Source organism: Coregonus lavaretus (assembly GCF_964263955.1).
Source record: "Coregonus lavaretus genome assembly, chromosome: 4".
In the NCBI taxonomy this organism is placed as follows: Eukaryota; Metazoa; Chordata; class Actinopteri; order Salmoniformes; family Salmonidae; genus Coregonus; species Coregonus lavaretus.
The window spans coordinates 29,416,599-29,442,862 of NC_139991.1; the positions used below are offsets into that span (position 1 = coordinate 29,416,599).

Sequence of the window (26,264 nt, forward strand, 5' to 3'; positions counted from 1 at the left end):
ATGAGATCTGTTCGTGGATTCCCAATCAAACTGTGGTGTCTTCATTCTACAGCATTGCATTTTCCCATTCACAAACAGGTATAATTATACATTAATTCTTACCCCCTCTGTATTGTTCTGAGTAAAATGAGTGTTGTGTTTTGCAGCTCGTCTAGGATGTTGGTCAGCTTTAAGGACAAGAGGCTCTCCTTTACTGTGTCTGTGACCAACAAGAAGGAGAATGCGTACAACACCCAAGTCACAGCCACATTCTCCAAAAACCTCTTCTACGCCTTCATCATTCCTCCAGTATGCATCAGCCTCTTTGCTTTTTAGGATGACACATACACATGCACTATAGGAGGACTATTTTGTTATTTATCAGTAAGCATTCCCTAACATTATGTTTCATTTCAGAGTGATGGAACAGAGGTGAAGTGCACCTCCACCAAAGAGTCTCTTACCCTCTTATGCAAGGTGGGATACCCAGCTTTAAGGCAGAACCAAGAGGTAAGACCTGACAACAAACAACAAAACAGCCGTTGTGTGTGTAGGTCTATCTCTCTGTCAGCCAGGGTTGTCGTTCCTAAACAATACCCTGTTCCCTGCAGGTGACATTTGGAATCAACTTTGACTTCAACCTGAATCAACTGCAGACCGAAGCCAGTGTGAGCTTTGAAGCTCTAAGGTAGGATCATACAGCACTTGTTTGCTTGTTTGTTACAGTGTATCAACCATAGTTGATCATAAAGTATTCTCTACTAGGACTATGGGTCTTCTTCTGTTGCATGTGCTTATGTCTCCTCTCTACAGTGACAGCACAGAGGTGAACCCGTCAGACAACAAAGCCTCTATCTCCATCCCTGTCCACTACGACTCGGAGATCTCCCTCTCCAGGGAAGCAAATCTCAATTTCTATGTGGTTGACATGGACAATGAAGTGAATACTGCAGTTAATACTTTCAATGACATCGGTCCTGAGTTCAAATTCTCTCTGAAGGTAAGAAATCATGCACCCAGCTACACAGTCATTTGAGTACTTTACAGTGTACACTGGTTTGCCAGTCTGTGGTAAAATACTTCCCCCTTTTTTTATTTCACCTTTATTTAACAAGTTCTCATTTACAACTGCGACCTGGCCAAGATAAAGCAAAGCAGTGCGATAAAAACAACAACAACACAGTTACATATGGAATAAACAAAAACAAAACGTACAGTCAATAACACAATAGAAAATCTATATACAGTGTGTGCAAATGTAGTAAGTTATGGAGGTAAGGCAATAAATAGGCCATAGTGCAAAATAATTACAATTTAGTATTAACACTGGAGTAATAGATGTGCAGAAGATGATGTGCAAATAGAGATACTGGGGTGCAAATGAGCAAAATAAATAACAATGTAAATAACAATATGGGGATGAGGTAGTTGGGTGGGCTAATTACAGATGGGTTGTGTACAGGTGCAGTGATCGGTAAGCTGCTCTGACAACTGATGCTTAAAGTTAGTGAGGGAGATAAGTGTCTCCAGCTTCAGAGATTTTTGCAGTTCATTCCAGTCATTTGCAGCAGAGAACTGGAAGGAATGGCGGCCAAAGGAGGTGTTGGCTTTGGGGATGACCAGTGAGATTTACCTGCTGGAACGCATACTACGGGTGGGTGTTGCTATTGTGACCAATGATCTAAGATAAGGCGGGGATTTGCCTAGAAGTGATTTATAGATGACCTGGAGCCAGAGGGTTTGGCGACGAATATGTAGTGAGGGCCAGCCAACGAGAGCGTACAGGTCACAATGGTGGGTAGTATATGGGGCTTTGGTGACAAGACGGATGGCACTGTGATAGACTACATCCAATTTGTGGTAGAAATGGTAAGAGAAGTGTGATGCATCAATTATAAGTGTTTAATCTTCTCTTTAGGTTTCGACAGGGAACTTCCCAGTCAGTCTGGCCTACCTCACAGTCTCACTGCCCAGCGCTACAACAGGAGGGAACCCATTGCTGTATGTGACTGGAGTCAAAACGGCACCTGTGAGTATAAATAACCAGTCAACCTGTCTTGTCTCCAAATAACTAGCTTTGGCAGAGTTTGTGCCCTCTTATTCTGTGTCAATAGTCTTCGCTGCCAGATCCAGTGCCAGTGTTGTTTTGGAATACAGCGGGGTAGTGTTCAGGAGGGAGAAAACAGAGTGAAACAGTGCAACGAGGGGCTCTATTCAATCCGTAGTGCTGAAGTTCTGCTTTATAGCGCGATTGACAATTAAAGGCAACGTTCCCGCGGTCGGAGACTGCATTCCCAGTAAACGCTGCATATTTCAGCTCAATTGGAAATTACCTTTACATTTGAACGTGTATCTTCCGCGATACTTCAGTGATACGGATTGAATCCAGCCCGAGGACATACCACCTGACCAATAAGAATACAAATGTTATTGCTGTTCTGCAGGCTGGCGAAGTGAGCTGTGAAGTAACCAGCCTCGTCAACCCTCTGAAGATCAGTGAGAAGCCTTACACCGCATCCTTCTCCATGGAGAACCTTATGGGCACAGAGGATCTGGTGCGTGTGTGTGCTTGTGTGTTTGTGTGCAGCATGCCTGTGTGCGTGTGTATTTGACAGAGAGAGACAAAGATAGAGTCACAGTTTATATCTAATGATCTCCGAATACATCTATTGTTTTCTGATATTTCCAGAACTGTAAGACAGCCACGTGCCAGCCTATGAAATGTGTCCTGAAAGACATGGGGATAAAGAGCGATTTCTTTGTGAACGTGACCACACGGATATGGAACGGTACCTTTTCTGCTGTAAGTATAGAAGTATACACATTCTCCTACTCCTCATTCTTTACATGCTTGCTTCCAGTGGTGTAAAGTACTTAAGTGAAAGTACTTTAAAGTACTACTTAAGTAGTTTTTTGGGGTATCTGTACTTTACTTTACTATTTCTATTTTTGACTACTTTTACTTTTACTTCACTACATTCCTAAAGAAAATGATGTACTTTTTACTCCATACCTTTTCCCTGACACCCAAAAGTACTGGTTACATTTTGAATGCTTCGCAGGACAGAAAATTGTCAAATTCACACACTTATCAAGCGCACATCCCTGGTCATCCCTACTGCCTCTGATCTGGTGGACTCACTAAACATAAATGCTTTGTTTTTAAATTATGTCTAAGTGTTGGCTTGTGCCACTGGTACATTTAAAAAATAAGAAAATTGTGCCGTCTGGTTTGCTCAATATAAGGAATTTTAAATTATTCATACTTTATCTTTTACTTTTGATACTTAAGTATATTTTAGCAACAACATTTACTTTTGATACTTAAATATATTTAAACCAAATACTTTTAGACTTTTACTCAAGTAGTATTTTATTGGGTGACTTTGACTTTTACTTGAGTCATTTTCTATTAAGGTATCTTTACTTTTACTCAAGTATGAGAATTGAGGACTTTTTCCACCACTGCTTGCTTCTCCTCTTGAATTGTGTCTTCTCATTACCTCATTAATTCTCCTCTTGTGTTGTCTCTGAGCAGTCATCCTTCCAGTCCACGGTGCTGACTGTGAGCACAGAGATAGAGACCTCCCAACCTGAACTGCTGGTCATCTCTCACAAGCACCTGAAGGTACTGGAATAATACATCAAATACATTTGAATACAGCCTAATCTAATATATTTGAAACCCAGAGAGAAGCTGTGAAAAGTGCCTTGTTTGTTGTTTTCTACAAGTTAACATCTACACTGTCCTCTCCTGGATCTAGGATGAACAGCATATTAACAGCTACACTACTTGTATTGCCTGACCGCTGGTAAGTGTGATACATCCCCTGTCTCTGGACCCCTGTCCTCTGTCTCCTGTCCTGTCCTGTCTGCAGGTTGGCGTCACCATCAGTAAACCAGGGGTGAAAGGAGAGGTGCCTGTAGGCGTTATTGCGGGCAGTGTGATTGGAGGCCTGCTTCTATTGGCTCTCGTTATTGGCCTGCTTTGGAAGGTATGTGCCAGCCTTTTGTCTACTTTACTGCTGTAAAACTCTCTTAAAACAGTAGATGCTCTGAGCTTATCCTACCAAGACCAATAAATACTCCCATGTCATCTCTTATGTCTGTGTGCATCTCTCTCCCTCTCTCTCTCCCTCTCTATGTCTCTCTCTTCCTCTCTCTGTCTCTCTCTTCCTCTCTCTGTCTCTCTCTGTCTCTCTCTTCCTCTCTCTGTCTCTCTCCCTCTCTCTCTGTCTCTCTCTCCCTCCCGCTCTGTCTCTCTCTCCCTCTCTCTCTGTCTCTCTCTCCGTCTCTCTGTCTTTCTCTTCCTCTCTCTCTGTCTGTCTCTCTCTGTCTCTCTCTCTCTTTCTCTCTGTCTCTCTCTGTCTCTCTCTTTATCTCTCTTCCTCTCCCCCAGTTTGGCTTCTTCCAGAGAAAGTACAAGCAGCTGATGAAGAACACTGAGGAGGATGAGGCAGAGACCGAGGGACTGGAGAACGCAGCAGCGTGAGAACCAGGCACAGGAAAGAACCCATCTTGAAAACTACAATGTGCCTACAGACTGAGAACACATAATGACCAAAGACCACAACCACACACAAACAATAACTGAACAAACATGAATTGTACATACATATTGAACCAAGGGCTTGTTAGTGGAAAGGGCTGTCTGGTTGGGTTGGTGGCTTTAACATGGTTTGGGTTGTGGAGTGAACGGAGTGTTTTGAGTGAGCAGAAATACATTGTTTGAGCATGTTAGAGAGTGTGACTCAAGGCTTTCAGGACCAACGAGACAACAGCTTTTATGAGTGGAGGAGTCATGATCCTCTAACCATCAAACACATCTAAACAAAGACCCCATTATGTCCGCCATCTTGGATCCTCCATAGGAAAGTCATTAATCGACTGTGCATTTTTACTTGCTGAATTCACTTGGGTACTGGTATTTATTTTTATTTGTGTTTAAATAATTGTTGCTTTTAAGTCATAGGCTTAAGTCTATTGTTGGGTAAGAATCTTGTGTATAGTAATTTGTCATATCTATTGATGTTACTGTGCAATTTACTGTGCAATTGGTTGGAAAGCACAGTAGTATATTGTAAATAGCCTTTCAAATGGATATGGAAAATAGCTTACGCATAAGAGATTATGGAAAATCAGCATGGTTATCATATGTTGGCATTTGGCATTCTCAGTGCTTTACTTTGCAATGGGAGGGGTTTGACATATTGATGCTGAGGCATCCTTTTTTATTTGTGAAAGAGAAATGTACTTAAAAAGATCAACATTTTAACAGAACATCCACAACCCATCTTTCCTACTTTCACTGTTGCACTTCCTGCCTCTGAGTATCTCAGTCACTGTTTTATAGAGACAACACTGTATAGTTACCCCAGCCATACAACTGTCTTGGGAAAAACTGTGAAGACACTGTCTTTAGAATATACACTGTGTTCAAATCAGATTAATGTAAAAATTGATTTATTGGACTATTTGTACAAATGTTATGCTATCAGAGAAAAAGGCAGTTATTGAATGTGTATAAAATGAGAATATTTATTGTGTGATTTCAATATTAAATATGTATCATTCAGATACATTATCATCAATTAAAAATGTGTTTCTTATTCCCTACATAGCTAGTATAAATATAATATTAGAAGCACTTACTGGTTAATTAGTTTATTTGTAAAGTTACTATATCATGATTGAGAGAAATGAGAAGCTCGGTGTAAGATACGCACAGTAGCAAAGACTAAACTCTGAGAGAATGTTTATGAGAAAAAGTTTGCAGATATATTTTCAATGGGTACATGCCACTTCTTTCATTAAAATGTTATAGCATTCAAAAGTTTTTAAGTGTTGTAAATATACTGACGGTACATTTTATTTCATTAAAACCTTACGTACATAAAGGTGTGACTGACTTTATTTTTGTATTGTTAGGGACAGCTTTAGATACTGATACAGTGTGTGTGACCTAATATTTGGCATAGAAAAGCTCCTAGATGAGGTTAGAGGTCAACTCTGTCATGTCCACTGGCACTCTTTGTTCTCTTTCCAACAGGACTCGTCAGCTTCATACACCTCCTACCAAAGACAAAAAACATCCCACAGCATTAGCTTCCTGTGGAACTAATGCACTAATTCAAACTGTGTCCTCTTCAGACAGGCTCTGCAGCCATGTGACTGAGTCACTTGACAATTATTAGTTTAGTTGTGGAAGTTCACACAACTCTTACTTAAAGGGAAACTTTGGGATTTTGGCAGTGAAGTATAGTAATTACATTGTTACTGCACAGGTATATGAGCAACTTAATTTAAATCGTTTACAAAATGTATGTATGGGTACAATGTAGTACAGAATGGTCACAAGACATAGGGTAATCATTAAAGGGATACTTCAGGATTTTGGCAATGAACCCCGTATCTACTTCCCAAGAGTCAGATGAACTCATGGATACCATTTTTATATCTCTGCATCCAGTATGGAGGAAGTTAGAGGTCATTTTGCGAGCAAATGCTAACAAGTGTTAGCGCAATGACTGGAAGCCTATGGTATCTACTAGCATGCTAGCAGTTACCATAGACTTCCAGTCATTGTGCTAACACTAGTTAGCAATTGCGCTAACGCTAGTTAACAACTTCCTTCAAACTGCACACCGAGACATAAAAATGGTATACACAAGTTCATCGGAAAGTAGATAAAGGGCTTCATTGCCAAAATCCTGAAGTATCCCTTTAATGATTACCCTATGTCTTGTGACCATTCTGTACTACATTGTACCCATACATACATTTTGTAAACACTTTAAATGAAGTTGATTTTAAACCTGTGCAGTAACAATGTAATGACTACAGTAACAACATTGTATTAATGTAGCATTTCAGTAATAAGAATAGGCAACCTTCTCTAACTACATGATCAGGCTCTGCATACCTTCTTCCATATGGGAACGGTGGCTTTCAGGGTGTCTATACAGTACTGCACTGCCTCCAGAGAGTCCCCTCGGTGAGGAGACGAGATGCCGATGATCACACTGGCCTCAGTCACAGGCACCACCCTAGAAAACAGAAGAAGAAACATCTTATAGCATAGTTATCCTATAGTTAGTGTTACAGTTCCCCGCCCATCGTCCGACATACAGTAGTAACTAAGTAGTTGTTTGTTCGTTAGTTAGTTAGTTAGTTAGTTAGTTAGTTAGTTAGTTAGTTAGGTAGGTAGGTAGGTAGGTAGGTAGGTAGGTAGGTAGGTAGGTAGGTAGTTTGTTTGTTTACCAGGAATGAGACAGTGAGGGATTTGTGAAGCTCACCCCAGTCGATGATGAACACAGATGTGCCTGACAGTCGGCCATCTTGCCCTGATGTCAGTGTATATCTTCCTGAGTTCTGATTCGGCCATGGGGACGTAGGCTTCATACTCCAGCTGCACCACCTTCATCCCCTCGAAACTGTTCCTCGTCGTCCCTGAAATAACGAATCACAATCATCACTGGCATTATGGCCTCAGCTTGGACTGAACATATGTGCCACAACACTGTGTTAGCCTGCTGAACTAAAATCTAGGCATTCATCGACCCACCTCCATTACACATGTATTTCACAGGTTACTCACTCAATGCTACATGACACCTTACATTGGTCAGTAAAACCATGTGTGTTCTGATAAAACAATAGACATAAAACAGTAGTTGAGCTGAGTTGTGTATAGTCCATACCCACCTATGAAGATGGAGATGGCTCCACAGGAGGGGCAGGTGACAGAGTCTGACACTGTGTCCACAGAGAGTTTGTCATGTGTCAGTTTAATCAGATCCCTGGGATCCCCTTCCCCCTCAGCCATCTGGGTTAGGAATGAGGGATGAGGAATCTGAAAGAAGCAGACATATGACATACAATTGAAATTGGTGGAGATTGTGAAAAAGTCTAATTTACTGCTGGGGACAAAAATCTGCATTTAAAGGCAAAGTAATTCAAAAGGTCAATAATGCATTTGCAATATTATTTTGTCTTCCATGATTAAGAGAGTTAATGTTAATTCATTTTTCACCTGATTTTTTATTTATCCTCCACTCAATGGCGGAATGACAGCAACCTCATCCCCCTCCCTAAGGCTCACGCACTGGTCCCCAAGGGCCACGTACTCCTGTCGCACAGCCAAAACAACTGAATCGCGCACAGCAGATAGTCTGGGGAATAAAGACAATACATTACATCAACAAAGTAATGAGTTAAATGACTAAGAAATCTTCTAATTTAACTTGTAGGGTCTCGTATTTACCTGGGGTGTCTGCTGACAAGGCCTTGCCACAGCTCGAGGGTCGTTAGTTCTGAGGGGACCCTGATCGTCTCCGATTTGAGTCCCGTCAGCTCGGCACTTTTGGCGAAATAGAACACTGACACCTATTGTAAATGTAAAAACACACATCAATTGTTGTAGGCCTACTTTTGACAGATATGAAGACACCGACAGTTCAGATCAATATTGAAATAATTCTGCAGCCCACTTGTTTTCTTTTGGCAAATACAAACTCTTGAACCGCCAACTGCTCTTACCTCGGTATTCATGAATTAAGTTGTATCCGCAACATTGATAAACGAATGTAGGCTACTATGTTTCTGCTGCTGGACTCCAGACCCGTAGACTACCAAGGGAGAATCTCAATTGTATCCTCCTGGCATCCTCTCTCCTCGCCTCCTTCTCAAAACCCATTGGATGAGATAGCAATAAGTCCCGTCCCTTTGACCTTCTTCTCCAATGGGTTTTGAGAAGGAGGCGAGGAGCGAGACCGCGAGGTAAATACAATTGAGATTCTACCATGCATATTTACTTTACACTCGCTCCTCCTAGCAGTCAGCTGACTGGTAGGCAGGAAATAGGAGGCGTGGACTTTCACTCCAAAAGTAACAGACAGGCCACCAGATGTCCCCATAACACATTACAAATGTAGGCTAGACTCAAATAAACTGAAATGATGCCATAATCTAAATCTAAAACCACATTTTTCCCCCTATCATTCACAGCTGTTATACCATGCTCTCTACTTATTCTATGTCTCTGTGGTATTGCTATTTGAGGATTAGCCTATGTAAACTAGGACTAATATGTATCGGTTGCAAAAGGATATAAATGTCAAATTAACTATTTAAAGGGAAAATCTGCAGTTGCTATATACATTTTTGGACTTTGGATAAATTAATGATATGTACCAATTGATTCTTGAAGAATATCACTTATAAATGCCTCATGAGCTTAGTTCAACTGTAGGTAGGTACCCACAATATAAGCGTGTTTTACTCCAATGTTTGTAAACAAAGTAAATGTAAACAAACACTATATAGCCTCAAAATATGATTAAAACTATAAATTCGATATCATGGATGGTAAGTCCGGGCATCCATAGCAGCTATCTCTGAATTTGAGAGTGGTTACTTTTCTCCAGCCCCATAGAAATGTAAAGGTGATTTCTGATTGAGAAGAGATTCTCCAGCGTTTACCTTGAATGCAACGCGAGATGCCACCTGTTGACGGGTTGAGACATATGGGGAAGACCCATATACTAGAAACACTAAGGCTGTTCAGCAGGCAGCTAAGCCTTGGGTAACAAATTATGTTTATCTTCAAAAGCCACTTTGGAGACGGGATTGGACAGACTATATTTACATATTTGACCCCAGCGAGTGAGGGTCAAACAACTGCCCAATCTATTATTGGAATGGTGGTATTCCAACAGCTATTATTATCATCTGTTAGTAGGCTATCTATCCACACTGCAATGGAGCACTTTAAAAGATGAACGCATCAAAACTGAGGAACTGAGGCCACAGCCTATGCATTGGCATACTAGCCCACTGGAAAAAATTTAAATAATGCACATCTCAGTAACTCTTGTGTATTTGAATTTTTCGCTTGACAAGAAATCACTCTTGTAATAAATATTTTTGCATCAAATTAATTTCAATGACAATTTTAAACAGCTGGTAGTATGACATTTTACTCAACACATTTTTAGAGCAAACAACAGCAAATGAGCTGTGAAACATATCAATCATATGTTGTTCCAGTAGCTGTACAGTTCATGACACAGGTAGCCTACAATTTATGAAATCTGAATAAAAGGTGTGAGTCCCACCATAAAGCCTGAGCGTTTTGGACTTCTAACCCCTTTTAAACATTGTGTGTTTGAGCTACAGACTTCCGGGTTGTATCATTGGATTGTTCTATTTCTTCTACATCTGTAGATACCAACCATTAGTCTGTGTGATTAGTGGGAGATACCATCCATTAGTCTGTGTGATTGACAGGGGCTGAGCTAGAGCAGTGTTTGAGAGACAAGGGTGGATCCCGAAAGGGCCCCTGGCTTGGTCTTTTTACAAAAATATCTGTAGAGTGCGAATGGTTTGAGCTACAAACTATTCTAATCTATTTATGAAAAGCTGAGACTCTCACTAACACATGTTTTGCTCTATGGTGCTACACAAGCGTGATCAGAAGTTAAGGGGTTCTTCTACATAGAAGATCATAGGAAATCCCAGGACATAATGTTTATAATACTGTAATAAGATTACATAGTTGCTATCACAAAATCCAAACTCCACACAGTGGATATTCATTTCCCAGTGAGCAAGCAATTTCTGTACACACAGCATTAATATAAATTCATCTTTATCAGGTTTTTGCTTTGGCGGACCTTCTTTTTTTATTGACACTTGTAAAACTCATGAATGCAACTATTTATATCAAATCGTTTTGTGTTCTACTTGTAGCCATGGTTGTCCTGAAAATAAAAAGGTAAAACACTTCATTGTGAGGCTAAAACTAAGGTCTGGACATGCAGATAAATGAAAGTCAGATAAATTAAAAGCCGATTTTTTATCTGTGGTTTCGGGACTGATAGGGTTAATGCCCCCTCTGGTCAACATTGTGGTCTTGCCAATATCTATACACACCACCACCGTCAATACTCCTGACCCAAAGCAGTATTTAATTCACGCTCAATATTGAGTTGGTCTTCAGTAGGCTACCTGATGAAGGGGAAACTATTATAAAATATATATCTCTCTCCACCCCCCACCAATTTGAAGACCGCCCACTTCAGATATTTTGCTAGAGGAGACCCCCTTAAAGATTTAAAAAGAGAGACAGAGTCGGACAGTTTGACAGTCACTCACTGAGGGTTGGCATCGCCTTGCGCACAGACACAACTTCTCCGCTGCGCGTCTAGTCGCTCACGCCAGTCCGCCTTCTGTCCTCATGTTTAGGATGCTACAAACACCGCAGCTCCGCCAAGGCTTGATTGCGCTTTTCATGTGGTTCACTCACTTTATGGAGGACCACAAAGTCCAGGGTGAGTATGCTATGATTAATTATGTGATGTGGCATAACTTTTTAAGGTCAAGTTGTAGGCGACATTTGTAATTGGTTCATCAGTCCATGGGAACATTTAGTGAACCTAGTGAGATACAGTAGTGTCTTATCTCATGCAAAATGGAAAGGCGACTGCATGGGTGTGTAACTTTGAGTTATATCTTTGTGTCTGACTTTCTGGACTGAATTCAGTTGTTATGTACTTTCAAGTTTTTTCCACTTCCAAATTACAAAATGTTCTAAGGAAACGCGGTACCAAGCTCAGTAAATGCATCTTTCATATAGGTCATAAGAACATATGGGTGATTATGTACTTAATGATTGGTGATTGTATCTAAAACTAAATATGCTGGCTCTAATGGAGTTCATCAAAACATGCCATGAATCATAAAATTACGCATAAGTACTCTGAAGAAGGAATCTACACTTAGCTAAACTATTGCATACGGAGATTGGTCAACATGACTCCTTATACCTTTACAAGTGGGTCAATGTCCTACGAGCTGAGCTGAGACAGATGGACTGGTGAGTACCAAGGAGGAGTTACGCGCGGCTCCTCTCGTGCGGCCTTTGGTGAAATCCCGCTGCGTTGGGATTTATTGGTCTTTACGCAATCAGACACATTTGGCACAGCCTGTATTGTAGAACTTCGCTCTAAACACACACACACACACACACACACACACACACACACACACACACACACACACACACACACACACACACACACACACATATATATATATATATATCCATTTATGCTTTTTTGTTTAGAGCAAAGTTCCAGGGTGCTATAGGGGAAAATGGGGTATTGTTTATAATAATATAATATGCCATTTAGCAGACGCTTTTATCCAAAGCGACTAGCCTGCTCAAATAATGCTATACTTTACCGTTATACCCGTGATATGAGACGTTAATTGGACATGGACTGTCTCTCTCTAGCCGGTAACTGCTGGTTGCAGCAGGGAAAGAACGGCCGGTGCCAGGTGCTCTACATGTCCGGGATGACCCGGGAGGACTGCTGCCGGAGTGGTCGTCTGGGCACGGCATGGACCGAGGAAGACGTGCCCAACAGCACGCTGTTCCGGTGGATGATCTTCAATGGAGGCGCGCCTAATTGCATACCTTGTAAAGGTGAGTGAAGTGGGTGGTAATGATGAATATCATCATTGCAAGTGGTGCAACATTATTCTGAAACCTGGTGGAACTTTTTGCAAGAAACTCCAACATGTTATAAAGTGTATGGCATGTAATGTTAAATAATTACTCCCACATAGTATCCTGTAATAATGGGTTTTGATAAAGGCATTTGTCCTTATATCAGACGGACCCATTATGCATGATGACCAGTTCCTCCATCCATCGACCCAACCATCCATCCATCCATCCATTTCAGAAACATGCGACAGTGTCGACTGTGGTCCTGGGAAGAGATGCAAGATGAACAAGAGGAACAAGCCTAGGTGTGTGTGTGCTCCGGACTGCTCTAACGTCACAGGGCGGGGGTCCGTCTGTGGGTCTGATGGAAAGTCCTACAGGGACGAGTGCACCATGCTCAGGGCCCGATGCAGAAACCATCCCGACCTGGAGGTGCAGTATCACGGGCGCTGCCGCAGTAAGTCCCTCTCAGGATTAGGATAGCAAAATTCTGGAAATTTTCCCCAAATTCGTACGTTTTCCAGATACAGTATCCCAGTTGTAGCATACCTCCCTGTTTATTCCCTTCTGATTCTGGGAATTATTGGAAACGTTTCAGGAATTTTGCAACCCAGCCAGTTCATTTATACAGGGTCAAATGAGGACATGCTCTCACTTTCAGTGAGGACCTTTGCCAGACTTAGCTTCCATTTCCAGTCTTTTACATATATGTATTATTTTGGAAACAGTTGTCTGACTTGTGAGACTATGCCAGTCTTAGGTTAAAAGACTGTTTGCCCATGTATGGCACAAGGGGCTTACTATACAGTGGGGGAAAAAAGTATTTAGTTAGCCACCAATTGTGCAAGTTCTCCCACAGGCCTGTAATTTTCATCATAGGTACACGTCAACTATGACAGACAAAATGAGAAAAAAAAATCCAGAAAATCACATTGTAGGATTTTTAATGAATTTATTTGCAAATTATGGTGGAAAATAAGTATTTGGTCAATAACAAAAGTTTCTCAATACTTTGTTATATACCCTTTGTTGGCAATGACACAGGTCAAACGTTTTCTGTAAGTCTTCACAAGGTTTTCACACACTGTTGCTGGTATTTTGGCCCATTCCTCCATGCAGATCTCCTCTAGAGCAGTGATGTTTTGGGGCTGTCGCTGGGCAACACAGACTTTCAACTCCCTCCAAAGATGTTCTATGGGGTTGAGATCTGGAGACTGGCTAGGCCACTCCAGGACCTTGAAATGCTTCTTACGAAGCCACTCCTTCGTTGCCCGGGCGGTGTGTTTGGGATCATTGTCATGCTGAAAGACCCAGCCACGTTTAATCTTCAATGCCCTTGCTGATGGAAGGAGGTTTTCACTCAAAATCTCATGATACATGGCCCCATTCATTCTTTCCTTTACACGGATCAGTTGTCCTGGTCCCTTTGCAGAAAAACAGCCCCAAATAATGATGTTTCCACCCCCATGCTTCACAGTAGGTATGGTGTTCTTTGGATGCAACTCAGCATTCTTTGTCCTCCAAACACGACAAGTTGAGTTTTTACCAAAAAGTTCTATTTTGGTTTCATCTGACCATATGACATTCTCCCAATCCTCTTCTGGATCATCCAAATGCACTCTAGCAAACTTCAGACGGGCCTGGACATGTACTGGCTTAAGCAGGGGGACACGTCTGGCACTGCAGGATTTGAGTCCCTGGCGGCGTAGTGTGTTACTGATGGTAGGCTTTGTTACTTTGGTCCCAGCTCTCTGCAGGTCATTCACTAGGTCCCCCCGTGTGGTTCTGGGATTTTTGCTCACCGTTCTTGTGATCATTTTGACCCCACGGGGTGAGATCTTGCGTGGAGCCCCAGATCGAGGGAGATTATCAGTGGTCTTGTATGTCTTCCATTTCCTAATAATTGCTCCCATAGTTGATTTCTTCAAACCAAGCTGCTTACCTATTGCAGATTCAGTCTTCCCAGCCTGGTGCAGATCTACAATTTTGTTTCTGGTGTCCTTTGACAGCTCTTTGGTCTTGGCCATAGTGGAGTTTGGAGTGTGACTGTTTGAGGTTGTGGACAGGTGTCTTTTATACTGATAACAAGTTCAAACAGGTGCCATTAATACAGGTAACGAGTGGAGGACAGAGGAGCCTCTTAAAGAAGTTGTTACAGGTCTGTGAAAGCCAGAAATCTTGCTTGTTTGTAGGTGACCAAATACTTATTTTCCACCATAATTTGCAAATAAATTCATTAAAAATCCTACAATGTGATTTTCTGGATTTTTTTTTCTCCATTTGTCTGTCATAGTTGACGTGTACCTACGATGACAATTACAGGCCTCTCTCATCTTTTTAAGTGGGAAAACTTGCACAATTGGTGGCTGACTAAATACTTTTTTCCCCCACTGTACTTACTGCTTATGACCTGGAGGCAGTAGACTAGGCATTACTAGGCTCAGTGCCTAAATTGGGCCAGGACTCACTCACTGGAAGACATTACACACACTTCAGGGTGTGTGAGGCTGAGTATCAACTATTGTAGACTGGTGTATCAACCTGATTTACAACACATTATCTGGTGCATGGGCACAGAAACAACTGGTTAAGACAACTTTAGAGTTATGCAGGTCCAAAAAAGACCAGAAGTGTGAGGTGTAGTCTGTCATCTGACTTGGGCAGTATGGAAAGCTTATATATTACTGCAATATAGCAGCAAGGGAAAACAAACATCACATGTGAGTGAATACTCACCTGATGTCACCTGAGATTGGTGAAGTGAAACATTTGAATTGTGTGTAATTGAATGTTTCACATGACATGAACGATGTCACATATGTCAGTCATGCCTGTGTGTGTGTGCGTGTGTCTGTGTGTGTGCGTGTGCGTGTGTGTGTGTGTTTCCATCCACAGAGACATGTCATGGAGTTCGCTGTCCTGGTAGCGCGTCGTGTGTCGTGGACCAGACGAATAACGCCTACTGTGTGACATGTAATCACCAGTGTCCAGAGGTGACGTCACCAGACCAGTACCTGTGTGGGAACGATGGTGTTGTTTACGCCAGTTCCTGCCACCTGAGGAGAGCCACGTGCATCTTGGGAAGGTCCATTGGTGTGGCCTACGAAGGGAAATGCATTGGTAAGTACTGGAGCGTCAATATATGGAGTTGTATGTAAAGTTGATACATCACTTGTAGAATGGAGTTTCTGTACACTTAGATCGATGAAGATTTGAGTGCTTTGATGTGCCAAGCTTTCGGTCACAAAGACCTTTGTCAGAGCATACTAGAGTAGTAGGCCTACTGAGCATCAAAAAACATGTCTGTTCTGTCTGTTCAAATTCACACAGACAGGGCACTAGGTCTATTGGCGCCATCACCAGAATCATGCTGTCTGTGTGAGTCAGAAATGAATCTGCGCTGGCCTGGGCCTGTGAGGGAGTGTAATAATAGCGTCTGATGCTCTCTGTGTGTGTCTCCTCTCCAGACGCCAGGTCGTGTGAGGACATTGTGTGCCGGGGAGCAAAGCGTTGTCTGTGGGATGAAGCAAGTGGCCGTGGACGCTGCTCTGTGTGTGACGAGGCGTGTCCGGAAAGTCGCCAAGCCGAGAGTGTGTGCTCCAGCGACAACAACACTTACCCCAGCGAGTGTTCCATGAGGCAGGCCGCCTGTGCTCAGCAGCGCCTCCTGGAGGTCAAACACTCAGGATCCTGCAACTGTAAGTCTACGGTTGTGTCTGAAACGGCACCCAATTCACTATATAGCGCATTACTTTTGACCAGAGCGACGCATCCATTGAGAACTTAGGAGAAAGTGGCTCCTACTCCAATACATGTATTTCCCCAGTCAGTTTACCCAACTGTTTACCCAAAGTTTACCCAAGGTCATCATTGAGGTGCAAATCCTAACTGACACTTAGCCAAATTTTCACTTAGTCACATTGACATCAATGCATGACTAAGTTAAAATGTTACTTAAGTGGAAGTTAGGATAAGCCCCTGAGGGAAAAGAATGTGGGACCAACTCCAACCCATCCCTCATCCTATTTTCACAATGTGATGTTATGTTAAAGATGTCTTAGTGTGCCTATCACGGCAAAGTCACTTTCACAAAAACAACTTGCTTGTGAAAGTATGATAATGTAGTCTCTATCTCTCTCTGTGGAAGAAATTAGCCTGGGGATGAGGTTAGATACAATGTAAAGGCAAACCTTATGACCGACCACCTCATAAATTGACCGTTATTCTATTGTTCCCGTGATGTTTGGTTCATTCATAACATGGATGAATGTCTCTCAGTGTATCCTTCCTATAATTACCACAATGCCTTGCATTTCTCCTGTAAACAGTAAACAGTAATGTTGCTGTGATTAAATTATTTCAGCATGTGGATTATGAGGACTGGGTTTTGGATGAGTTGCTTTTTGGATGGGGTTTCGACTACATCTGCCTGTGGATGTTTGTTTTGAAGATAAATATTTTTAAAGGGCAAATACCACACCAACAGGGTGGTCCTTTGCAGAAATGGGATAGGTCCCAGTCCCCTGTCTTGTGCATCATCTGAAAGCAGAGTTTCACAATACAGAAATTAAGTTGTATTATATTGTATTGTAAGGATGAGTATATGAGCTCTGTTCTGTTCTCTCTATCTTCAGGTTTAAACCTGGTTTAAACCACTGAGCCAACAGACCCTCATACACCACCACGACCACCACTGCCCTGCCCAGCCCAGCCAACACCCCAGCGTCTCAGCCTCCCAGGACCCAGCTTCTATCATAACCAGAATCACCTTGCTTCATGTCCCATACTCTGGTCCATGGGAGAAGAAGACTGTCAGTGAATCAAGTCAAGGAAAAGAAGCTAAATGTTGCAGTGAGATTCTGTGCTGTTGTTATGTTCACTGATGCAACAGCAAGTGGACCATTTGTTCTTCCATATATTCAGCATCAGACATGGAACTTTGAGGAAGAGGAGGATGAAGAGGAGGATGAAAAGGATCTTCTCAATCAATACGTCCTCCAACACAGACCGGATGATAAACATTCATAATAGCTGAACAGTGTTTCAGCTCAGCCACAGAATACTGTTCACACTGTACATAAAGTGTATGATTATTTATTGTCCTGGGCGCAGTTTCCCAAAAGCATCTTAAGGCTAGGATCCTATGCTTCTAACGATGAACTTAGCCTTAAGATGCTTTTGGGAAAGCGGACCCAGGAAGAGAAGAGGAACTAAGCAATCGTATATTTCAGAACTTCTGTGTGTTGTTTACTTGTATGTATTTAAATATTTTGTTTATGATTATTTATACATTTACAGTGTCAGTCTGTCTTACTGTATACCCTTTGTCTCTTGCATTTTATCCAAAGAGAAAGTGTATTATTTATTTGAGGTGCAATGCTACCCACATTGATATTCTTCTCATGTAAACTCCTGTAACACATTCTCTATCTGACCTGTACACATCTGCTTGTTGTGGGCAAAGATTTGGATTTTTCCCATCTTCCCGTGTTCCTCCATTGTGAAATGTTGGCTAGCTTGTTGTGTGTGTTCCAGTTTATTTTATTGAGAACTTGTTGCTCACTGATGTATATACCCTAGTGAGAGAAAGACCCTGGTTTTGTTTACAACTCAAAGCTGACCCAAATGGCTTTGTCTAGTTTTTGTTGAACAAAAGTTACCTGTCCTAGTCCTAGTACAGTGCATACTAATACCTTTAGTCAATTGTCGCTTTCCCTTCAGAAATGTAATAGTTTTGTGCATTATGGGGAAGAGGATGGAGAATACTGTGACTGAAACAATGTATGTATTATGTTTTATACAACATTTAAGTAGGTATAATGTCATTATTCATTTTTGAGTTGACAATATTTTTGTTTTTAATATTTCATAATGTGCCATTGATACTCTTGTACACTTTTATTTGCCAATGTCTTTCAGCGCGGTCAATCGTGGAATTCATATCACTCCCTCGGAGCCAAGTAAATGCAACTTACCACACAATGTTCATCACATACAATATATCAAACTTAAGCATGCTGTATTTCCTCCCACTTTGGGGGATATTCATATGACTTAACTGCTGCGGTAAATGTACTACCTGTTTGTCCAAAACAGAAATCTGTTTTCAGAAGATAACAGCTTCTAAATTTACAGTGGGGATGAATATTGATGAATAAATCTTGGTCTATTTTGTTATATTATGTTGAATAGAGATTCAGTCATAAATATATAGTTTTGTATTTTTTATGTGAATGTTAAATGTACATAATAGCTATGATGATGATATTTGTACAGGGCAGGAGAGTAAAGAATAAAATAATGTTTTTCCCTCAAACGTTTTTGTCCTTTGTCTATCATTTACACACACATTACACAAAGCAAATACCTACCTTTCCTCTCCTGTGTACTCAATCCAGTCCAGTATTCTACATCATCATCAGATTGACAGTAATACAATCACAGCCAGACAGTCAGTCAGTAATTTTCTCTCCTCAGTGCTCCATGTGCTCCTCCTCAGTCCTCAACTACCTGAGTGTTATCTTGTGCTGAAATACCATATAGACAGATACTGTATTTATGTATTTATCTCTATGTGCAGGATAGGAGTGTGTCACTCAGTCACAGCCATATTTAAACCAGTATAGCACAGCTCAACCACAGCAGAAAAAAACTTGTGGCTGAAGCTTGTTTGGCATCGTTTCCACAGCTGTGAGAAAAGCTGACATAGCTTCTGTGCTAAGTTGTTGTGTTTGGTCTGCTCTCTTTATGCGTGTGAGATCGGGGGCATCAGGGTCCAGCAGACATGAACCAGCTCTCCTCCTCTCCATCCCTCTTCCTGCTCTGCCTTGGATCAGAACCTGAGACTCTCATCTAATCACATTTCAGCAGCAGTAAATGCGATACTAATCGTACTGTGTGTGCCGTGACTGGTCCTTGTCTTTGGAAAATGCTGTCTGGGCCTGGGAGTCCACACTGCTAATATAACAACATTATGGAAATGCTGATGCGACAGTCTGAGCCCAGGCTGAGCTGAGTGGGAGCATTTCCTATGGTGGCATCAGAGGTGAGGTGTACTCTCTCTCCTCTCTCTCCTGTCCTGACCTTGGCATAGCATGAAAGGCAAAACCTGGAAGGTTGCACTGGGAACCAGTGACTCATCACTAAAGTTACGGTCATAGATTATAAAGTCATAGAAATGATTATAAACTGATTGATATATGGACTTCTATTTGGATTGTACATACAGTAGATCTTGAATGATGGAAAGGATTGCAGAATGTATGCCTGTTTTTAATAAGAGAAGAGGACATTTTGAGGGAGGGAGGGAGGGAGGGAGCGAGATAGAGAGGGGGAGAAAGAGAGAGGGGGAGAAAGAGAGGCAGACAGGCAGAGAGAGAGAGAGAGAGAGAGAGAGAGAGAGAGAAGAGAGGGAAGTAATGACTCAAAAAAAGGATGTGTTGCTGAAGTTTCATACGAAAAGTGTTAGACAGTAACAGTGCTTGACGGGGTGCTCAAAGTGCTGCCCACACACAATGCCGTCTGCCAGAAACTGGGGACCTTTTTGGACTAGAGTTTAGTTAGATGGACCGGATGAGTGTGTTATATGAATCCTTTCCTCTTTCCTGTTCACAGACAGACCCCTCTAGCCCTGACAGACAGACCCAACCAGACACGCTATAGACCCCTGCTGAGCTCCTCTTAGGAGTTCAATAGAAACTTGTGAAAATGTGTAGATGTCTGTGGAACAGGACTGTACCAGTCAGTCATAGCAGGTCCTCGCAGGGCAGGGGACTGGCTGGGAGCTGGGAGCACAGCACAGCACACTGTGTACAGTAACACTCATACACTCTGGAATAGGAATGAACTAACATTGGGGATCTATTGAAATTGAAACAGTACAGTCCCACTGGGCACACACTGGTTGAATCTACGTTGTTTCAACGCAATTTGTCGACGTATTGTGAAATGGAATCAATGTGGAAAATACATTGAATTTGAAAAAAAGTCATCAACCATTACTGTTTTCATCTCATTTCAACCAGCGTTGTAAATATTGAAATTAGGGTAAAACTTCAACTTAAATACATTGACTTAACTTGACTAACAGGTTGTTATATCAATCTAATTTCAACTAAGCCATTATATTAATAATATACTTTTACCTTTACCGTCTTGTATATGGATGAAGTCACATCGCCATCTCAACAAAAACTCTAACTTGAAGAATAGGACTAAATCAAATTAAACTTTTATTGAAGTGCATTTAAAGTTTGATTTGATTTAGTGCTATTCTTTAACTACAGTGAAGGAAAAAAGTATTTGATCCCCTGCTGATTTTGTACGTTTGCCCACTGACAAAGAAATTATCAGTCTATAATTTTAATGGTAGGTTTATTTGAACAGTGAGAGATAGAATAACAACAACAAAAATCCAGAAAAACGCATGTCAAAAATGTTATAAATTGATTTGCATTTTAATGAGGGAAATAAGTATTTGACCCCCTCTCAATCAGAAAGACTTCTGGCTCCCAGGTGTCTTTTATACAGGTAACGAGATGAGATTAGGAGCACACTCTTAAAGGGAGTGCTCCTAATCTCAGTTTGTTACCTGTATAAAAGACACCTGTCCACAGAAGCAATCAATCAATCAGATTCCAAACTCTCCACCATGGCCAAGACCAAAGAGCTCTCCAAGGATGTCAGGGACAAGATTGTAGACCTACATAAGGCTGGAATGGGCTACAAGACCATCGCCAAGCAGCTTAGTGAGAAGGTGACAACAGTTGGTGCGATTATTCGCAAATGGAAGAAACACAAAAGAACTGTCAATCTCCCTCGGCCTGGGGCTCCATGCAAGATCTCACCTCGTGGAGTTGCAATGATCATGAGAACGGTGAGGAATCAGCACAGAACTACACGGGAGGATCTTGTCAATGATCTCAAGGCAGCTGGGACCATAGTCACCAAGAAAACAATTGATAACACACTACGCCGTGAAGGACTGAAATCCTGCAGCGCCCGCAAGGTCCCCCTGCTCAAGAAAGCACATATACATGCCTGTCTGAAGTTTGCCAATGAACATCTGAATGATTCAGAGGAGAACTGGGTGAAAGTGTTGTGGTCAGATGAGACCAAAATCGAGCTCTTTGGCATCATCTCAACTCGCCGTGTTTGGAGGAGGAGGAATGCTGCCTATGACCCCAAGAACACCATCCCCACCGTCAAACATGGAGGTGGAAACATTATGCTTTGGGGGTGTTTTTCTGCTAAGGGGACAGGACAACTTCACCGCATCAAAGGGACGATGGGCGGGGCCATGTACCGTCTAATCTTGGGTGAGAACCTCCTTCCCTCAGCCAGGGCATTGAAAATGGGTCGTAGATGGGTATTCCAGCATGACAATGACCCAAAACACAAGGCCAAGGCAAAGGAGTGGCTCAAGAAGAAGCACATTAAGGTCCTGGAGTGGCCTAGCCAGTCTCCAGACCTTAATCCAATAGAAAATCTGTGGAGGGAGCTGAAGGTTCGAGTTGCCAAACGTCAGGCTCGAAACCTTAATGACTTGGAGAAGATCTGCAAAGAGGAGTGGGACAAAATCCCTCCTGAGATGTGTGCAAACCTTGTGGCCAACTACAAGAAACATCTGACCTCTGTGATTGCCAACAAGGGTTTTGCCACCAAGTACTAAGTCATGTTTTGCAGAGGGGTCAAATACTTATTTCCCTCATTAAAATGCAAATCAATTTATAACATTTTTGACATGTGTTTTTCTGGATTTTTGTTGTTGTTATTCTGTCTCTCACTGTTCAAATAAACCTACCATTAAAATTATAGACTGATCATTTCTTTGTCAGTGGGCAAACGTACAAAATCAGCAGGGGATCAAATACTTTTTTCCCTCACTGTATAATTTTTGGTTGAGATGGAGACGTGAATCCAACATATAAATCATTAATTTGTAAACAAACTGGATATTGAATTACGAACGCAACCAAATATCAACAATTGAAGGAGATGCATATTTTGCTTGGATAGTGTATATTATGAATAACATACAGTACCAGTCAAAAGTTTGGACACACCTACTCATTCAAGGTTTTTTCTTTATTTGTATATTGCAGAATAATAGTGAAGACATCAAAACTATGAAATAACACATATGGAATCATGTAGTAACCAAAAAAGTGTTAAGTATTTTATATTTGAGATTCTTCAAAGTAGCCAGCCTTTGCCTTGATGACAGCTTTGCACACTCTTGGCATGCTGTCAACCAGCTCATGAGGTAGTCACCTGGAATGCATTTCAATCAACAGGTGTGCCTTCTTAAAAGTTAATTTGTGGAATTTCTTTCCTTCTTAATGCGTTTGAGCCAATCAGTTGTGTTGTGACAAGGTAAGGGTGGTATACAGAAGATAGCCCTATTTGGTAAAAGATCAAGTCCATATTATGGCAAGAACAGCTCAAATAAGCAAAGAGAAACGACAGTCCATCATTACTATAAGACATGAAGGTCAGTCAATCCGGAAAACATCAAGAACTTTGAAAGATTCTTCAAGTGCAGTCGCAAAAACCATCAAGCGCTATGATGAAAGTGGCTCTCATGAGGACCGCCACAGGATAGGAAGACCCAGAGTTACCTCTGCTGCAGAGGATAAGTTAATTAGAGTTACCAGCCTTAGAAATTGCAGCCCAAAGAAATGCTTCACAGAGTTCAAGTAACAGACACATCTCAACATCAACTGTTCAGAGGAGACTGTGTGAATCAGGCCTTCATGGTCGTATTGCTGCAAAGAAACCACTACTAAAGGACACCAATAAGAAGAAGAGACTTGCTTGGGCCAAGAAACACGAGCAATGGACATTAGACCGGTGGAAATTTGTCCTTTGGTCTGGAGTCCAAATTGGAGATGTTTGGTTCCAACCGCTGTGTCTTTGTGAGACGCGGTGTGGGTGAACGGATGATCTCCGCATGTGTATAATTTTTTTTGGGTTACTACATTATTTCATAGTTTTGATGTCGTCACTATTATTCTACAATGTAGAAAATCGTTTTTTAAAAACTGGAATGAGTAGGTGTGTCCAAACTTTTGACTGGTACTGTGTGTATATATACAGTGAGGGAAAAAAGTATGATGGTGTGGGGGTGCTTTCCTGGTGACACTGTCAGTGATTTATTTAGAATTCAAGGCACACTTAACCAGCATGGCTACCACAGCATTCTGCAGCGATACGCCATCCCATCTGGTTTGCGCTTAGTGGGACTGTCATTTGTTTTTCAACAGGTCAATAACCCAAAACACACCTCCAGGCTGTGTAAGAGCTATTTGACCAAGAAGGAGAGTGATGGAGTCCTACATCAGTTGACCTGGCCTCCACAATCATCCGACCTCAACCCAATTGAGATGGTTTGGGAAAAGTTGGACCGCAGAGTGAAGGAAAAGCAGCCAACAAGTGCTCAGCATATGTGGGAACTCCTTCAAGACTATTGGAAAAGCATTCCAGGTGAAGCTGGTTGAGAGAATGCCAAGAGCATGTAAAGCTGTCATCAAGGCAAAGGGTGGCTACTTTTAAGAATCTAAAATCTAAAATATATTTAGATTTGTTTAACACTTTTTTGGTTACTACATGATTCCATAAGTGTTATTTCATAGTTTGTCAACATAATTTCAATCATCCAATACACAGTATATTGAATATAGGATTTTAACGATCCTACCTGGGATGTTCAACGTAATTTCAACATATACAGTGGGGAGAACAAGTATTTGATACACTGCCGATTTTGCAGGTTTTCCTACTTACAAAGCATGTATAGGTCTGTAATTTTTATCATAGGTACACTTCAACTGTGAGAGACGGAATCTAAAACAAAAATCAAGAAAATCACATTGTATGATTTTTAAGTAAGTAATTAGCATTTTATTGCATGACATAAGTATTTGATACATCAGAAAAGAAGATCTTAATATTTGGTACAGAAACCTTTGTTTGCAATTACAGAGATCATACGTTTCCTGTAGGTCTTGACCAGGTTTGCACACACTGCAGCAGGGATTTTGGCCCACTCCTCCATACAGACCTTCTCCAGATCCTTCAGGTTTCGGGGCTGTCGCTGGGCAATACGGACTTTCAGCTCCCTCCAAAGATGTTCTATTGGGTTCAGTCATACCACAGATTCTCAATTGGATTGAGACATTTAAATGTTTCCCCTTAACCCACTCGAGTGTTGCTTTAGCAGTATGCTTAGGATCATTGTCCTGCTGGAAGGTGAACCTCCGTCCCAGTCTCAAATCTCTGGAAGACTGAAACAGGTTTCCCTCAAGCCATCCATCATTCCTTCAATTCTGACCAGTTTCCCAGTCCCTGCCGATGAAAAACATCCCCACAGCATGATGCTGCCACCACCATGCTTCACTGTGGGGATGGTGTTCTCAGGGTGATGAGAGGTGTTGGGTTTGCGCCAGACATAGTGTTTTCCTTGATGGCCAAAAAGCTAAATTTTAGTCTCATCTGACCAGAGTACATTTTTCCATATGTTTGGGGAGTCTCCCACATGCCTTTTGGCGAACACCAAACCTGTTTGCTTCTTTATTTCTTTAAGCAATGCCTTTTTTCTGTCCACTCTTCCGTAAAGCCCAGCTCTGTGGAGTGTACGGCTTAAAGTGGTCCTATGGACAGATACTCCAATATCCGCTGTGGAGCTTTGCAGATCCTTCAGGGTTATCTTTGGTATCTTTGTTGCCTCTCTGATTAATGCCCTCCTTGCCTGGTCTGTGAGTTTTGGTGGGCGGCCCTCTCGTCAGGTTTGTTTTGGTGCCATATTCTTTCAATTTTTTTTTATAATGGATTTAATTTTGCTCTGTGTGATGGTTTTTATGACCCAACCCTGATCTGTACTTCTCCACAACTTTGTCCTTGACTTGTTTGGAGACCTCCCTGGTCTTCATGGTGCCGCTTGCTTGGTGGTGCCCCTTGCTTAGTGGTGTTGCAGACTCTGGGGCCTTTCAGAACAGGTGTATATATACTGAGATCATGTGACAGATCATGTGACACTTAGATTGCACACATGTGGACTTTATTTAACTAATTATGTGACTTCTGAAGGTAATAGGTTGCACCAGATCTTATTTAGGGGCTTAATAGCAAAGGGGGTGAATACATATGCACGCACCACTTTTCCGTTATTTATTTTCTATAATTTTCTGAAACAAGTTACATTTTTTTTTTCACTTCACCAATTTGGACTATTTTGTGTACATCAATTACATGAAATAAAAATGAAAATCAATTTAAATTACAGGTTGTAATGCAACAAAATAGGAAAAACGCCAAGGGGGGTGAATACTTTTGCAAGGCACAGTATCCTTCATATAGAGTTGATCCGGCTGTTGATTGTGGCCTGTGGAATGTTGTCCCACTCCTCTTCAATGGCTGTGCGAAGTCGATGGATATTGGCGGGAACTGGAACACGCTGTTGAACACGTCGATCCAGAGCATCCCAAACATGCTCAATGGGTGACATGTGTGGTGAGTATGCAGGCCATGGAAGAACTGGGATATTTTCAGCTTCCAGGAATTGTATACATATCCTTGCGACATGGGGCCATGCATTATCATGCTGAAACATGAGATGATGGTGGCAGATGAATGGCATGACAATGGGCCTCAAGATCTCGTCACGGTATCTCTGTTCATTCAAACTGCCATCGATAAAATGCAATTGGGTTCACTGTCTGTAGCTTATGCCTGTCCATACTATAACCCCAACAAGGGGCATTCTGTTCACAACCTT

At 41.7% G+C, this 26,264-nt stretch overlaps 3 protein-coding genes across 3 annotated transcripts in view; 2 read left to right on the plus strand and 1 right to left on the minus strand.

The window, feature by feature from the left end:
* Window positions 1–5,872, plus strand: part of LOC311128642 (integrin alpha-2-like) — a 43,443-nt gene extending 37,571 nt beyond the window's left edge. Inside the window, exons 20-29 of the mRNA XM_084160832.1 lie at window positions 147–288; window positions 397–489; window positions 591–667; window positions 793–979; window positions 1,898–2,008; window positions 2,424–2,534; window positions 2,669–2,782; window positions 3,518–3,607; window positions 3,858–3,974; window positions 4,379–5,872. Coding sequence (XP_084016958.1) covers window positions 147–288; window positions 397–489; window positions 591–667; window positions 793–979; window positions 1,898–2,008; window positions 2,424–2,534; window positions 2,669–2,782; window positions 3,518–3,607; window positions 3,858–3,974; window positions 4,379–4,471 — 1,135 coding nt within the window. The 3' untranslated portion in view covers window positions 4,472–5,872. The remainder of the gene's footprint in view (window positions 1–146; window positions 289–396; window positions 490–590; window positions 668–792; window positions 980–1,897; window positions 2,009–2,423; window positions 2,535–2,668; window positions 2,783–3,517; window positions 3,608–3,857; window positions 3,975–4,378) is intronic.
* On the minus strand, window positions 5,426–8,130 carry LOC311128641 (molybdopterin synthase catalytic subunit-like). The gene is made up of 5 exons (XM_084160831.1): window positions 8,012–8,130; window positions 7,684–7,831; window positions 7,275–7,428; window positions 6,902–7,025; window positions 5,426–6,051 (listed from the first exon to the last, which is right to left on the minus strand). Exons 2-5 carry the CDS (start codon window positions 7,802–7,804, stop codon window positions 5,992–5,994), a joined length of 459 nt encoding a protein of 152 aa, XP_084016957.1. The 5' UTR covers window positions 7,805–7,831; window positions 8,012–8,130; the 3' UTR covers window positions 5,426–5,991.
* A 3,019-nt stretch (window positions 8,131–11,149) lies between these two features.
* LOC311127775 (follistatin-A-like) lies at window positions 11,150–18,803 on the plus strand. Its single transcript, XM_084159655.1, has 6 exons — window positions 11,150–11,309; window positions 12,275–12,466; window positions 12,729–12,947; window positions 15,386–15,610; window positions 15,958–16,188; window positions 17,125–18,803. The coding sequence occupies exons 1-6, from the start codon at window positions 11,216–11,218 to the stop codon at window positions 17,139–17,141; spliced, it is 978 nt and encodes a 325-aa protein (XP_084015781.1). The 5' UTR covers window positions 11,150–11,215; the 3' UTR covers window positions 17,142–18,803.
* Window positions 18,804–26,264: the final 7,461 nt, after the last annotated feature.

Coding starts and splice junctions, on each gene's coding strand:
- LOC311128641 (XM_084160831.1), bottom strand. CDS start 7,804: ATGGCTGAGGGGGAAGGGGATCCCAGGGATCTGATTAAACTGACACAT. Junction 7,026..7,274: donor TGTGTTCATCATCGACTGGG/GTGAGCTTCACA, acceptor TCTGTTTTCTAG/GGTGGTGCCTGTGACTGAGG. Junction 6,052..6,901: donor CCGTTCCCATATGGAAGAAG/GTATGCAGAGCC, acceptor TGTCTTTGGTAG/GAGGTGTATGAAGCTGACGA.
- LOC311127775 (XM_084159655.1), top strand. CDS start 11,216: ATGTTTAGGATGCTACAAACACCGCAGCTCCGCCAAGGCTTGATTGCG. Junction 11,310..12,274: donor GGAGGACCACAAAGTCCAGG/GTGAGTATGCTA, acceptor GTCTCTCTCTAG/CCGGTAACTGCTGGTTGCAG. Junction 12,467..12,728: donor TAATTGCATACCTTGTAAAG/GTGAGTGAAGTG, acceptor CATCCATTTCAG/AAACATGCGACAGTGTCGAC.